The sequence below is a fragment of the Somniosus microcephalus genome, chromosome 30 (genome assembly GCF_052327205.1).
Source record: "Somniosus microcephalus isolate GS21.2 chromosome 30, FLI_Smic_1.0, whole genome shotgun sequence".
Classification (NCBI taxonomy): domain Eukaryota; kingdom Metazoa; phylum Chordata; class Chondrichthyes; order Squaliformes; family Somniosidae; genus Somniosus; species Somniosus microcephalus.
Genome location: NC_141016.1, coordinates 28,534,617 through 28,550,880, shown reverse-complemented (window position 1 = coordinate 28,550,880; position 16,264 = coordinate 28,534,617). Strand labels below are relative to the sequence as shown.

The following is a 16,264-nucleotide window of genomic DNA, read 5'->3' as shown; positions in this document are numbered from 1 at the left end:
GAAAGGCTTCCAATTTGCTGCAGAACCCTGGACCCTTTTAGTTTGAATAGAAGCTTCACAGCCACAATGAGAATTAAACTGATACAATTCAACGTTTGTTTGATAAAATAAATAATGAGTGCTCGGTGGAACCCGGCTGTGGAGAGGTCCACCACTTTGAATCTGCCTAGAACTGAGTGACTTTCAGAACAAGGGCTAATGGTGTCACTCAGGTCTCTTGAAGGCAGGGCTGGCAATCTGCAGGTGCCAGCATCAGAGCCACGACTTGACGGGACAGTAACAAAAGCTCCCTGAAACAGGAATACAGCGCTCAACTTAAACTCTGACAGACCTGAGTCAAGATCACCAAAGCAGCATTGTTTCCATTGACGTGAAGCACAATGCTTCACTCAGCAAATAGCACAGAGATAGAGAGACAGAAAAAAATGATGGGTAAAATTATAGGCATCAAATTAGTAGTGAGCTCCATTGTGAGAGGATCGTAGCCCTACATTAACAAAAACACTGAACTCCACTTTCTCTCTGACCAGACTTCAGAACATGTTTGGTTGCCCCCATCCTGCCTTTATCTGGTCTGTTTCCCCACCCGAAACATCATTTACCCCCAGTCCCTGTATTTGCGTTTCCACATGGGGTTTCTTTACTCCATCTCTCCTGTCAGTTTCGGCAAAGGTTACCAACAGGTTGAAATGCCTTCAAACCTTTCTAAAGGCTGAGGCAATTGCTGCAACCACCCCCCCCACCCCACCCCAGCTTCCTCCTTTTAAACACGGCGTCTCTTCTTAGTTCACCAACTTAGCAATTTTCAGCTGCTTCCATTAGGCTAGTTCTCTGCACAAGGACACCAAGAGCTGTGAGTAACTTGCAAGTGAGCTAACCCGAGAAAACTGCATTTGGAAATACGCAACATTTTGATGAGATAATTTTGTTAAAACTCTAATTTGGACATTAGAATTTTCAGTTACTGAGAAAAAAATGGTAGATGAAAGAATATTGAATTTTGTTGAGCAATTTAATTGGTTCGCTTGGCCTAAAGGTCCTATAAGAAATTCATATATGAGCGAATCTCAATGTATATTAAACACTAGTTCGGTCCCATTCTGGGCACCATAGTCTAGAGCTCCCTGGATGTCAAGGGGCATACAGGGCCTAGGATAAAGAAAAAAAGGGAAGCTTCTGACAGATACCGAGGACTCCATACTACAGAAAGCCGAGAGGAATGTAGAAAGTGCAGGGGTGAAATTAAAAAGGAAATTAGGAAAGCAAAGAGAGGGCATGAAAAAATATTGGCAAGTAAAATCAAGGAAAACCAAACAATGTTTTATAAATACATTAAGAGCAAGAATATAACTAAAGTAAGAGTATGGCCTATTAGGGACCAGAAAGGTAATCTGTGTGTGGAGGCGGGAGACGTCGGTAGGGTTCTTACTGATTACTTTGCGTCTGTTTTCACAAAGGAGAGGGACGATGCAGACATTGCTATCAGGGAGGAGGAGTGTGAAATATTAGATGAAATAAACATAGTGAAAGAGGAAGTATTAAGGGGTTTAATAGCTTTGAAAGTGGATAAATCCCCAGGCCCGGATGAAATGTATCCCAGACTGTTAAGAGATATATGAGAGGAAATAGCAGAGGCTCTGACCATCATTTTCCAATCCTCTCTGGCTACAGGTGTGGTGTCACAGGACTGGGGGACTGCTAACGTGGTACCGTTGTTTAAAAAGGGAGAAAGGGATAGAGCGAGCAATTACAGGCCAGTCAGCCTAACCTTGGTGGTGGGAAAATTATTGGAAAAAATTCTGAGGGACAGGATAAATTTTCATTTAGAAAGACATGGATTAATCAGGGACAGTCAGCAGGGATTTGTTAAGGGAAGGTCGTGTCTGACTAACTTGATTGAATTTTTTGAGGAGGTAACAAGGAGGGTCGATAAGGGTAGTGCGTTTGATGTAGTCTATATGGATTTTAGCAAGGCTTTTGATAATGTCCCACATGGCTGACTGGTCACGAAAGTAAAAGCCCATGGGATCCAGGGCAAAGTGGCAAGTTGGACCCAAAACGGGCTTGGAGGCAGGAAGCAGAGTGTAATGGTCAATGGGTTTTTGTGACTGGAAGGCTGTTTCCAGTGGGGTTCTGCAGGACTCAGTACTGGGTCCTTTGCTTTTTGTGGTACATATCAATGATTTGGACTTGAATGTAGGGAGTATGATTAAGAAGTTTGCAGATGATACTAAAATTGGCCGTGTGGTTGATAATGAAGAAGAAAGCTGCAGACTGCAGGAAGATATCAATGGACTGGTCAGGTGGACAGAACAGTGGCAAATGGAATTCAATCTGGAGAAGTGTGAGGTAATGCATTTGGGGAAGGCTAACAAGGCAAGGGAATACACATTAAATGGTAGGACACTGAGAAGTGCAGAAGATCAGAGGGACCTTGGAGTGCATGTCCACAGATCCCTGAAGGTAGCAGGACAGGTAGATAAGGCGGTTAAGAAGGCATACGGGATACTTGCCTTTATTAGCCGAGGCATAGAATATAAGAGCAGGGAGGTTATGCTTGAACTGTATAAAACACTAGTTAGGCCTCAGCTAGAATACTGCGTACAGTTCTGGTCACCACATTACAGGATGTGATTGCACTAGAGAGGGGACAGAGGAGATTTACGAGGATGTTGCCTGGGCTGGGGAATTTTAGCTATGAGGAAAGGTTGGATAGGCTGGGGTTGTTTTCTCTGGAACAGAGGAGGCTGAGGGGAGACCTAATTGAGATGTATAAAATTATGAGGGGCCTAGATAGAAGGACCTATTTCCCTTCGTAGAAGCGTCAATAACCAGGGGACATAGATTTAAAGTAATTGGTTGGAGGTTTAGAGGGGATTTCAGGTGAAATATTTTCACCCTGAGGGTGGTGGGGGTCTGGAACTCACTGCCTGAAAGGGTGGTAGAGGCAGAGACCCTCATCACATTTAAAAAGTACTTGGATATGCACTTGAAGTGCCGTAACCTACAGGGCTACGGATCAAGTGCTGGAAAGTGGGATTAGGCTAGATAGCTCTTTGTCGGCTGGCACGGACAAGATGGGCCGAATGGCCTCCTGTGCTGTAGACTTCTATGATTCTATGAAGGACATGAATGCTTCGGAGAGGGTACAGAAGAGATTTACTAGAATGGTTCCAGGGATGCGGGATTACAGTTACGTGGATAGACTGGAGAAGCTGGGGTTGTTCTCCTTGGAGCAGAGAAGGATAAGAGGAGATTTGATCGAGGTGTTTAAAATCATGAAGAGTTTTGATAGAGTAAATAAAGAGAAACTGTTTCCAATGGCTGAAGGGTCGATAACCAGAGGGCACAGATTTAAGGTGATTGGCAAAAGAACTAAAGGCGACCTGAGGGAAAACTGTTTTACGCAACGAGTGGTTAGGATTTGGAATGCGCTGCCTGATAGGGCGGTGGAAACAGATTCAATAGCAGCCTTCAAAAGGGAATTGGATAAATACTTGAAGGAGAAAAATTTGCAGGGATATGGGGAAAGAGCGGGGGGAGTGGGACTAACTGGATTGCTCTTCGATAGAGCCGGCGCAGACTCGATGGGTTCTATGATTCTATGAATATATTCCCATGTCACCCAATCTGCTGAAGGAAATAGGCTTGAAGTGGAATTAATTTACTTATCACTCAATCAACTGCCTTAAGTTTGTAGCATAAATCTATAAAATTAATAAATGGGTGTTTTTTTGTGAGAAACCTTTGCCCTTTCAGCCATTCTAAATTATCTTTCTCTGCGGGCTTTCAAAAGTGTTACACAAAAGCATTACAGGAAATGTGTCACAGGAAGTGTGTCACAGGATGTGTGAGACACAATATATAATTGGCCTTGATCTTAATTTGATCTGTTTTCCTCTATTTATGGTCCGGAGATTCTTCAACGTAGCAATGGCTTTCTGTGCATGTCAAACAGCGAATCAAACAAAAGGGACCTTGAGGAAATACCAGCTTATCTCAAGGTCAGAGCAAAACCTTTTTCCGCACAATTATTTTTGTAGATTATGTCAAATAGAAGTAAACCAGGATGGAACAATGAGTGATGTCTGGAATGTGATGGACACTCAACAATCTCCCACATTAGATGGGAACAGAGGGCTGCCTAGGTATGCACTCAAAACTCTTCGCACGAAGTCAGTGAGTGCATCACTTGTTCTTGCGGTCTTGTGCCTTGGGGCACTGAGAGATGATTGGATCCCTGACTGTCAGCTTCGCTGTGGCCCCTGAAGAGGTGAACGTGTGGAAAGCGGGTGCTCTGGCCCGGTTCGTCTTCCCAGGCCAGGCACGGCTCTGAGGGCAGAGGGACAGTGTGGGGTTGCTGAGCGCTGCGCTCCAGCCTCTTACCCAGGACAGGACTCTCCACAGCAGAGACTCCGATTCTTCTGCCGATCCTCCTCCTCTGACAGCAGGTGGTGCTGTAGAAGTTCTTGCAGTTTTCCTTTAGGGCCGCGTAGATGATGGGATTACAGATGGTATTCTGGACCGATGGACTATTTTATGTGCAGATAGCACCCTCTGGTGGTGGTTATGTGTTAGCAGTGTGTTTGTATGAAACAGAGGTCATTTGACCTTTGTTCCTTTCTTCCTGTGTGAGGTCATTTGACCTTTGTTCCTTTCTTCCTGTGTGAGGTCATTTGACCTTTGTTCCTTTCTTCCTGTGAGATGTCATTTGACCTTCGTACCTTTCTTCCTGTGTAACCAAGGAAGTAGAATCCCAGGAAGTAGAATTCCAGGAAGAACCTGGCAGTAATGGAGGATTCCATGAGGGTTTCACAATCCAATGTAATCTGATTTCATATGTTAGGCCAAGCGCAATATCTGTGAGTATCTTTGTTTGTTAGCATAATAGCAACGTTGTCAGAGTAGTATTTTGACAATAATATGTTTATAAAAGGTTAATATTTGATAGTTACAGAAGTTAGTCCAAATGTTAGTTAGTTATACAATTAGTCTATTCTACTGTTGTAAATATGTTTATATCTTATGTAATATCGAATATATAGTACTCAGTTTATGTACAAAACATACTTTATCTTTGTTTACAGTTTCACAAAAATTGTTCAAATAAAGGCTTCAAACAGCAAACGGCTTCACGAAGAATTATTTTGAATAAGTGTTTAACTTGCTGGATAACTAGATAGGAGCACGTCTAGCGCGGCCAGTACAGTGAAAAGATAGCAATACAGCTAGCTGTGAAGAGCGGAGCAGGAGGAACCCAGTGTAAGCCTTAACCTCGTAGAGCACATCTACCTCACATCAACATGTCAGAAGATAATAACGAAAATACTTTGCAGCGAGGAGATGACCTTAAACAGGCAGACGTAACTGTAGAAGGTGACAATCGGTCTATAAGCTCCGGTTACGTCAGATCGCAAGCTGGTTCACGGTCATCAGGTGGTTCTACAATAAGCATGACTATCACCAGAGCACGGGCTAAGCTAGTGGCAGCTCAAGCCAGAGCTGCGCATGCGAACAGCGAAATAGAAATAAAAGCAGAACAGGCCCGACTCCATTTGACAAGGTTCCACACAAAAGATTACTGATCAAGATAAGAAATCACAGGATTGGGGGTTATATACTGGCATGGGTGGAAGATTGGCTATCTAACAGAAAACAAAGAGTTGGGATAAATGGTTCATTCTCGGGCTGGCAATCAGTAACTAGTGGTGTTCCGCAGGGGTCAGTGCTGGGACCCCAACTCTTTACAATCTATATTAATGATTTGGAGGAAGGGACCGAGTGCAACATATCCAAGTTTGCCGACGATACAAAGATGGGAGGGAAAGCAATGAGTGAGGAGGACATAAAAAGCCTGCAAAAGGACATAGACAGGCTAAGTGAGTGGGCAGAGATTTGGCAGATGCAATATAATGTTGGAAAGTGTGAGGTTATGCACTTTGGCAGAAAAAATCAAAGAGCAAGTTATTATCTAAATGGAGAGAAACTGCAAAGTGCTACAATACAAAGGGATCTGGGGGTCCTGGTGCATGAAACACAAAAAGTTAGTATGCAGGTGCAGCAGGTGATCAGGGAGGCCAATGGAATCTTGGCTTTTATTGCGAGGGGGATGGAGTATAAAAACAGGGAAGTCTTGCTGCAGTTATACAGGGTATTGGTGAGGCCACACCTGGAATACTGCGTGCAGTTTTGGTTTCCATATTTAAGAAAAGATATACTTGCTCTCGAGGCGCTTCAGAGAAGGTTCACTCGGTTGATTCCAGAGATGAGGGGGTTGACGTATGAGGAAAGGTTGAGTAGGTTGGGACTCTACTCATTGGAGTTCAGAAGAATGAGAGGCGATCTTATCGAAACATATAAGATTGTGAGGGGGCTTGATCGGGTGGATGCGGTGAGGACGTTTCCACTGATGGGTGAGACTAGAACTAGGGGGCATAATCTTAGAATAAGGGGCTGCGCTTTCAAAACTGAGATGAGGAGAAACTTCTTCACTCAGAGGGTAGTAAATCTATGGAATTTGCTACCCCAGAGAGCTGTGGAAGCTGCAACATTAAATAAATTTAAAATGGAGATAGACAGTTTCCTAGCAGATAAGGGAATTAGGGGTTACGGGGAGCGGGCAGGGAAGTGGACGTGAGTCTAGATTCAGATCAGCCATGATCCTATAGAATGGCGGAGCAGGCCCGAGGGGCTGTATGGCCTACTCCTGCTCCTACTTCTTATGTTCTTATGTTCAAGCAGAACAGGCCTGTCACCAAGTGGAACGCCAGGCTGAACAGGCCCGTCTCCAAGCCACATTAGACGCTCTGCAGCAACAAAAAGAGATAGATGCTGCATTAGCCGAGACACAAGTATTCGAGGCAATCTTGGAGGGAGCTGATCCCGAGACAGCTTACAAACCTTTAATTCCCATTTCATGGCAGAGTCCACGAAAGCGCACCATAGATTACGTGAGCGACCATGCCGACATACATTTTACAGGAGAAAGGGATGAAGGCCCGCACATCTCTACAGACGCAAGCACTTCGTATAACATGCCACAAGTTGCCAACCAAGGTCAAAGCAGACGGCGTGCCTCAAGCCGCAGAGTCTCCCCCAGCAGAACGGAAGACACGGTGCAAAGGAATAGGACGCCGAATAGAGAAAGTCAGAGGCAAATCCCCTCTCGGTTCCTTGAGACCCCCAACAGAGCCCCTAGCCAAGGCAACCCTGGCACAGGTCCCAGCACCTACGACCTTGCCAAATACCTTGCACGCACCCAGCTGGTGACTACAGGGTTAACCAAGTTCGATGATAGGCCGGAGAATTATCGGGCTTGGAAGTCCGGCTTCCACGATGCCATATCGGGCTTAGACCTGTCGGCAGGAGAAGAGCTCGGCCTCCTTATCAAGCGGCTCGGCCCAGAGTCCGCCGGACAGGCCTGCAGAATAAAAGTGGCCAATGTGGGACAGCTGCCAGAGGGGTTGAAGAAGGCTTGGGTGAGGCTGGAAGAAAGCTACGGCTCGCCCGAAGCCATTGAAGGGGCTCTCTTCGACAGGTTGGAGAACTTTCCGAGGTTGACGAGTAAGGAACCCCAGAAGCTCCGCGACCTTGGAGATCTGCTGTCGGAACTCGAAGCCGCAAAGCAGGACGGCTACCTACCTGGTCTATCGTACTTAGACATTTCCAGAGGGGTAAGTCCCATCATTGAGAAGCTTCCATTTAACCTGCAGGAGAAGTGGATAACGTTTGGATCAAAGTTCAAGCTAAAGCACAACGTGGCGTTCCCACATTCTCTGCGTTCGTTAAATTCATCCGTAAGGAAGCCAAAGCCAGGAACGACCCCAGCTTCAACTTCTTCTCCGCCCACCCAGCACATGCCAGAAGAGGCAAGTTCGACAGACATGGAAAGATACCAATATCTGTCCACAAAATGCAAGTGTCCTCAACTGAGCACACAAAGATTCAGAAGAAACCTGAGGATATGAGCAAACAATGCCCTATCCACAACAAGCCCCATCCTTTAAAGAAGTGCAGAGGCTTCAGGGAGATGTCCCTGGAAGATCGGAAACAATATCTTAAAGAGAACTCTATATGTTTCAAGTGCTGCTCTTCCACGAGCCATCTCGCCAAGAACTGCAAGGTAGATGCAAAATGCACTGAAGGTGAAAGTGATCGGCACGTTTCAGCACTACACCCAGGCCCAGCTCCTTGGAAGTCAGAGACGCCTCCTCCCGCTTCAGAGCATGGCGGGGAGAGAGAGGGAGCTGCTGGTCCGGAGATTACATCCAGGTGCACCGAGGTGTGTGGAGAAGGAGTGAGCGCAAGAGCATGCTCCAAGATATGCCTCGTTAATGTGTACCCTGCAGGATGTCGTCAGGAATCTGAAAAGATGTATGCCATACTAGATGAACAAAGCAATCGTTCTCTAGCAAGATCCGAGTTCTTCAACATCTTCAAGGTCAAAGGAAGTCCGTCGCCTTACACGCTGAAGACGTGTGCTGGACTTTCAAAGTCAGCCGACGGGAAGATTAGTCTCCCCCTTCCTACACTCATTGAATGTAATCAAGTCCCCGACAACCGTTCTGAGATTCCCACTCCGAATGCAGCTCATCATCACCGTCATCTGAGACGCATTGCAGACGAGATCCCACCTCTTGATCCAGATGCAGGCATACTTCTGTTGTTGGGAAGGGACATCCTGAGGGTACATAAGATAAGGGAACAGATCAACGGTCCACATGACGCCCCTTTCGCCCAAAGGCTAGACCTCGGCTGGGTCGTTGTTGGAGATGTGTGCCTCAAGGGCACTCACAAGCCATCTCAGGTGAGCACACTCAAGACTTCCATCTTGGAGAATGGTCGTCCAAGTTACCTTACCCCATGCAGTAGTCAGATCCGAGTGACAGAGTTCAGTCATACGGCCCAGCCTCAGAACCCCCCCAGCGCTGATCTCCGCAGACAGCACACAGATGATGCTCACTGGAGAGAACCCGGGTCAGTCAGTCTTCTGTCGCACCGCCAATGACCACAAACTTGCTCCATCGATCGGCGACATGAGGTTCCTCCAGATTATGGACAATGAGGTCTCTCGTGACAGCTCTAACAGCTGGGTTGCACCCTTACCCTTCTGGAACCCCAGACGACGGCTGCCGAACAACAGGGGTTATGCCTATAATCGTCTTAACTCACTCCGTCGCACACTAGAGAAGCCAGAGATGAAAGCACACTTCCTAGAATTTGTCAAGAAAATGCTTGTCAACGATAATGCAGAGATAGCTCCTCCACTCCAGGAAGGCCAAGAGTGTTGGTACCTCCCTTCCTTCGGAGACTACCACACCAAAAAGCCGGAACAGATCCGCGTGGTGTTTGACTCCAGTGCACCATATCAGGGAGTCTCTCTCAACGATGTACTCCTCACAGGGCCCGATCTTAACAACAGCCTCTTGGGAGTGCTCATGAGATTCAGGAAAGAGCCCGTTGCCATCACTGCCGATATCCAGCACATGTTTCATTGCTTCGTGGCGAGAGAAGACCACAGAGACGTCCTTCGCTTCCTGTGGTATCGGGACAATGACCCCAATAGAGACATTGTGGACTACAGAATGCGTGTCCATGTCTTTGGGAATAGCTCATCCCCTGCTGTCGCCATATACGGACTAAGGAGAGCTGCCAAGGAAGAAGACGACGACTTTGGCAGTGATGTGAGAAGGTTCATCGAACGAGAGTTCTATGTCGACGACGCACTGAAGTCATTCCCGACTGAAGCAGAGGCCATCAGTACCCTCGGACGAGCCCAGGAACTACTTGCACTATCCAACCTCAGGCTGCATAAGATAGCTTCTAACAGACCAGCAGTGATGGAGGCATTCCCCCCTGAAGATCGTGCTAAGGACGTCAAAGACCTAGACCTCTTCACTGATGACCTCCCCCTACAGCGTAGCCTAGGGATGTCGTGGAACATAGCAACAGACACGTTCACGTTCCAAGTCTTACATGTCAAGAAACCCTTCACACGTAGAGGAGTGCTCTCTACAGTCAACAGCCTGTATGACCCTCTCAGCTTCTTAGCCCCTGTCACCATACAAGGCAGGCTGCTCCTCAGGGAACTCTCCACATGCGCTGAAGAGTGGGATTCACCTCTCCCTGAAGAGATGGAAGCAGAGTGGGACAGATGGAGAGACTCACTCCAAGACTTACAGGAGATCCGAATACCTCGCTGCTATTCACCTTTCTCTCCCTTAAATGCCCAATTCAAAGAGCTTTGCGTCTTTGCAGACGCATCCGCTAAGGCCATTGCAAGCGTGGCTTACCTGAAGGTCACCACTCAAGAAGGACAAAGCAAAATCAGCCTTGTCTTTGATAGAGGCAAGTTGGCGCCCCAGCCAGACCTCACCATACCCAGATTGGAACTGTGCGTAGCAGAACGCAACCTACCTCCTCACAGCAGTCTAATGAAGCTGCATCCTATCATCGACACCGACGGACCGTCTCCGAGGTAGTTCTTCTTTTGTCGCCAGAGGACTCCAGTGACAAGTAGAGTTCGGACTATGTGGAGTTGTTAATGACCCCAGACGGGGAGTATTCTGGACCGATGGACTATTTTATGTGCAGATAGCACCCTCTGGTGGTGGTTATGTGTTGGCAGTGTGTTTGTATGAAACAGAGGTCATTTGACCTTTGTTCCTTTCTTCCTGTGTGAGGTCATTTGACCTTTGTTCCTTTCTTCCTGTGAGATGTCATTTGACCTTCGTACCTTTCTTCCTGTGTAACCAAGGAAGTAGAATCCCAGGAAGTAGAATTCCAGGAAGAACCTGGCAGTAATGGAGGATTCCATGAGGGTTTCACAATCCAATGTAATCTGATTTCATATGTTAGGCCAAGCGCAATATCTGTGAGTATCTTTGTTTGTTAGCATAATAGCAACGTTGTCAGAGTAGTATTTTGACAATAATATGTTTATAAAAGGTTAATATTTGATAGTTACAGAAGTTAGTCCAAATGTTAGTTAGTTATACAATTAGTCTATTCTACTGTTGTAAATATGTTTATATCTTATGTAATATCGAATATATAGTACTCAGTTTATGTACAAAACATACTTTATCTTTGTTTACAGTTTCACAAAAATTGTTCAAGTAAAGGCTTCAAACAGCAAACGGCTTCACGAAGAATTATTTTGAATAAGTGTTTAACTTGCTGGATAACTAGATAGGAGCACGTCTAGCACAGCCAGTACAGATGGAGTTACTGAAACCCAAAAGCTGTACGGAAGCAAAGACAACAGTCTCCTTGTCTGCACGCAACTGAAGTTTGCCTGCAGAGAAAGATAATTTAGAATGGCTGAAAGGGCAAAGGTTTCTCACAAAAAAACACCCATCAGCATCAAACAACAACAACAACTTGTATTTATATAGCGCCTTTAACGTAGTAAAACGTTCCAAGGCGCTTCAGAGGAGGGTTATCAAGCAAAATTTGACACCGAGCCACATAAGGAGATATTAGGACAGATGACCAAAAGCTTGGTCAAAGAGATAGGTTTTAAGGAGCATCTTAAGGAGGAAAGAGAGGCAGAGAGACAGAGGTTTAGGGAGGGAATTCCAGAGCTTAGGACCCAGGCAGCTGAAGGCACGGCCGCCAATGGTGGAGTGATTAAAATCACGGATGCTCAAGAGGCCAGAATTAGAGAAGCGCAAAGATCTCGGGGGGGTGTAAGGCTGAAGGAGGTCACAGAGATAGGGAGAGGACGAGGCCATGGAGGGATTTGAAAACAAGGATTAGAATTTTCAAATTGAGGTGTTGCCGGACCGGGAGCCACTGAAGGTCAGCGAGCACAGGGGTGAAGGGTGAATGGTGCGAGTTAGGACATGGGCAGCCGAGTTTTGGATAAGCTCTGGTTTATGGAGGGTGGAGTTTGGGAGGCCGGGCAGAAGAACATTGGAATAGTCAAGTCTAGAGGTAATAAAAACGAGGGATTCAGCAGCAGATGAACTTTGTTCATTCTGCACTCAAGATAACACAGCATTCAGTCAATATCTGAACTATTGTGTTCTGATACTTTCTTCTGTCTTAAAGCCAGCCTTTTAGGGGGTGCCTCCATAGGCACCTGCTACTCATCATGGATCTCCCTCAAGTGGCCATTCGCCATGTTTGGGTCTGTATAGCTGGTGTGTTATCCATCCATGGGGAGGATTGCAACTCAGCATGATCCCATTCTCGCCCAACACCAACACATTAATTTTTAGCATGACTCACTGGATAGTGATCAGGAGCAGGAAACCTGGGGCACTAAAGCCAATCATAGTCCTCTCCCTTACTATTGACTCAGCATAGACGAAGTCTTGAACTTGGGACCTCCCTGGTCCACTCGGCTGAAGTCTAAACTGGGGGCCAATATGGGAAGATACAGCATTTATACCCTGCCTTTCACGACCTCGGGATATTCCAAAGTGCTTTACAGTCAATAAAGTACTTTTGAAGTGTAGTCACAAAAGTACAAAATATATGCACCTTTCCGCCTCTGCGGTTGTGGACTCAAGTCCCACACCAGAGACTTGAGCACAAACTCCAGGCTGACACTTCAGTGCGGTGCTGTGGGAGGGCTGCACTGTCGAAGGTGCCGTCTTTCGGATGAGACGTTAAGCCAAGGCCCCCGTCTACTCTCTCAGATGGATGTAAAAGATCTCTATTCAGAGAAGAGCGGACGAGTTATCCTGGTGTCCTGGCCAACATTTATCCTTCAACCAACATCATCTGGTTATCTGATCATTAATCTCATTTTCTGTTTGAGTGAACTTGCTGTGCGCAAATTGGCTGCCGCGTTTCCTACATTGCAACAGTGACTACATTTGAAAGTACTTTATTGGCTGTAAAGCGCTTTGGGATGTCATGAGGTTGTGAATTAAATAAATGTAAGTCCCTTCTTTTAAGGGACCTTGACTTGTAGATCAAGCTGCTTGTAACCTGCTTCAGACATGAATCACAGGTCTATGTTTTGGGCAATTTATAGACTCCTCCAGTCCTGCCCCCATGACCTAGGATGGAAGATTGGAGGAACATTAACTGTACTGAAGCCCCGTGCTCAGTATTGGGGAATGGGGAATTCACCTGGTGACTCCCCTGAGTTGATCGGAATACGTTACCGTAGTGACGAGATGAAATGGAGTCCAGCAAACCGCAAATACAACCACCACCACCACCATCTTTTTCACCGCACGCCTCTTCTTTCTGTGGACACAGACAGGCATAGCCAACTTACCAAACCCGCTCTTGTCACTGTTGGACAATTACTTTGGAACACAAATGCAGAAATAAATCGTAACTTGGCAATACAATAGAACACACCTAAACTGTACCTTTACTGAGAGCATCACTCAGTGAGAGCATCATTTACTGAGTACATCATGTTTTTTTAATTCACTCATGGGATGTGGGTGTCGCTGGCAAGGCCAGCATTTATTGCTCATCCCTAGTTGCCCTTGAGAAGGTGGTGGTGAGCCACCTTCTTGAACCGCTGCAGTCCGCGCGGTGAAGATACTCCCACGGTGCTGTTAGGGAGGGTGTTCCAGGATTTTGACCCAGGGCAAATAAAGGAACGACGATATACTTCCAAGTCAGGATGGTGTGTGACTGAGAACATCCATATGAGCCTCCTCCCACCCTACTTCATCTAACCCTAGCAACATAGAAGTGTAAATCCTGGTTTTATGCAACGTAAAATGCTCTCTTCAGACACATCCCAAATTTGGAAAGACAAAATCTCTGATTGCACTGCTAGGTATTTTTCACAGCTTCAACAGATAATGTTGCCCACTCACCATTAACATGTCACTGAAATCTTCATGACAACAGTGAAGTCTAACTTTAAAAAATCTATTTACAGGAACCCCAATCAAAACTTTCCCAAGAAAATCTCCAGTACCATCAACCCACATCAAACTGTAGTAAACTTCAAAGTATCTGTTGTCTGGCTAATGTTCTTGCTAGAACTCTACCTGGTCCTCTTGTTCATCTCATATCTGGACAGAGTTTGAAGCATGGAATCGTAAACACGGTGCTTGAGCCACAACTCATGTGCTACCTTTCCATAGATGAAGGCCAATGTAATGAACGGAATGAAGAAAACCAGCAGCAGAATGGTGGTGGTGTAGGCTTGTCTCTGCTGGGGCTGATGCCATATCTCCTAACAGCAGATGTAGTGGACTTCAAAGAGGCAATCGTGTTGAACCTGCTCAAAAATCAAACAGCAACATTACACAAGAGGGGCTGAGATCCAGAAAGAAAGCACTGACCCCTTTCACAGAATAAATAGCCAAGGAAGGAGTGAATGTGGGAGTCAGTCTGTAAGGGTCTTTACATTGAGAGGCATTGGGTCGGAAGTGTAGCATTGAATGTGAAGGCTGGTGGGGTGCAAGGTGAGGACAAGGGGGACCTTATCATGGTTCTGGGAGAGAAGGGACGGGTTGAGGGCTGAAGTGTGGAAAATAGGACGGACATGGTCGAGGGCCCCGTCAACCACGATGGAGAGGAATCCTTGATTGAGGAAAAAGGAAGCCATATCGGAAGCACTGGTGTGGAAGGTGGCATTGTCAGAACAGATGCAACAGAGACGGAGAAACTGGGAGAATGGAATAGAGTCCTTACAGGAAGCGGGGTGGGTGGAAGTGTAATTTATATTGCGTTGTATAAAGTTCACTGTTTTAAGCAGAGAAACGTTTCACTTATAGACAAGGGACACATGGAACTATCTGAGCAGGGTAAAATGCAAGTTAGAAGATGATGAGGGCAGTGATGTAGGAGTGAAGGGCACGTGGCTAGCTTTATAGCAGCATCTTACTAGAATTCTGTCAACAAGGCAAATTTAGAGAGACATTCAGTCACATTGTTTTGTTGGGATAGCGAGGTGAGGGGCCAAGGTTCATAGTGCAGGACAGAGTGTAAGAAAAGAAGCTGATTTGAACCTCAACCTGCTGTGCGTACCACATGGGTGAGGCGGTGGCCGCTGCGGACAACCAGACCGCCACTGAAATACCAGAAAGTCAATCAGTCAGATAGGAATGGGCTTAAACCACAGCTTGTACACTGAACACGAGGCAAAACAAACAGGTAAACAGCACCGAGCACCATCGGGAGCCATTCTGACTTTGGGTGATAGCGTAAAACGGATCAGCCATCTCCCCCCGCTTGACTTCAATGGAAATTAAAATCGGGCAGCTGATTCAATATGGCCTGTTTTACACCATCATCCTCAGTCAAAATGACCGCCTGTTGAGTTTAACATTCAACCAAAGGGCACAATCCTCATCAAAGAAAATATTCCAGAAACCTGGCCAGCTTGTTTGCAACCATGCGACATTAAAGTCACGTTGTGTGCAAAAAGCAATGCATCAAAAGTGACACATGGGTAGATTCTGGTCTGGGCCTTGCATATTAAAGGCTTCTAACGCCTGCTTTAGGCGGCCCCACGGGTTTAGCCGCAAGCCGAAGGCCTGTGTCGCCTTGGCGCAGTCCATCCCGCTGCTACGTTGGTCAGCTCTGCGCCCCTTTAATGCCCAAACAGAGGGGGCGCATCGCTGACCAATCTCTACCCCCATAGCTTGCCTTCTCCAAATGAAAGAAGTTTGGCAAACGCTTTCGTTGGGCGGAACGGCCTCTTAAACCATCGGGGCCAAGGGGGCTTGAAGCGAGCTGTGAGGGAGGCAGCTGCTGAATTCACAACTGACGCCCACACTCCCTGCAGCTCATCCCTGCTGTCCTCGCTTGGAACTAGCAGCTTCACTCCTTTCATGGGCTCACTGGACAGAAAAAAAAACGGGCAATACATCAGATATATTACTGCGAAATTCGCTAAACCATGTCAATTTCACACAGCAACGAGCAACAGAACTGAGAAGCCAAAAGCCCAGTTTGGATGTATGAAGATGAAATAAAAGACCTGCTACATAAAGGAATGAGGGTCCAATACACAAGCCACACAGTATGAGATGAGAATGAATGTGGCGTAAGAAAACTACTAGGCACTTGGTCTAAGCGTTAAACAAAGCTTTAATCAACTGTTTTACAACATGGAGGTCTAGTTGTGTCCTTCACTAGTCCCTGTTAAAGAATGTCCTGCGCAAGCTGGGCCCATGCCCGAGTATTTATACTCTTGTAGGAACGGAGGTTCCTAGCGAAAAGACTGAGTTCGACTCAGGCAATTAAAACAAAGAACTTTAATGAAACAAAACTGGTTTTAACTGGAAACTGCTGGAATACATCGATAGTCGGTCTGTTCTCTCTGAAGGCT

At 46.3% G+C, this 16,264-nt stretch overlaps 1 protein-coding gene across 1 annotated transcript in view; it reads right to left on the bottom strand.

Annotated features, from left to right (window-relative positions):
• Window positions 1–4,188: 4,188 nt before the first annotated feature.
• Window positions 4,189–16,264, bottom strand: part of LOC147098057 (pyroglutamylated RF-amide peptide receptor-like) — a 42,824-nt gene continuing 30,748 nt past the window's right edge. Inside the window, exons 3-7 of the mRNA XM_085970810.1 lie at window positions 15,580–15,773; window positions 14,940–15,001; window positions 13,974–14,161; window positions 13,122–13,206; window positions 4,189–4,332 (exon numbers count right to left, since the gene is read on the bottom strand). Of these exons, the coding sequence (XP_085826936.1) occupies window positions 4,189–4,332; window positions 13,122–13,206; window positions 13,974–14,161; window positions 14,940–15,001; window positions 15,580–15,773 (673 nt within the window). The remainder of the gene's footprint in view (window positions 4,333–13,121; window positions 13,207–13,973; window positions 14,162–14,939; window positions 15,002–15,579; window positions 15,774–16,264) is intronic.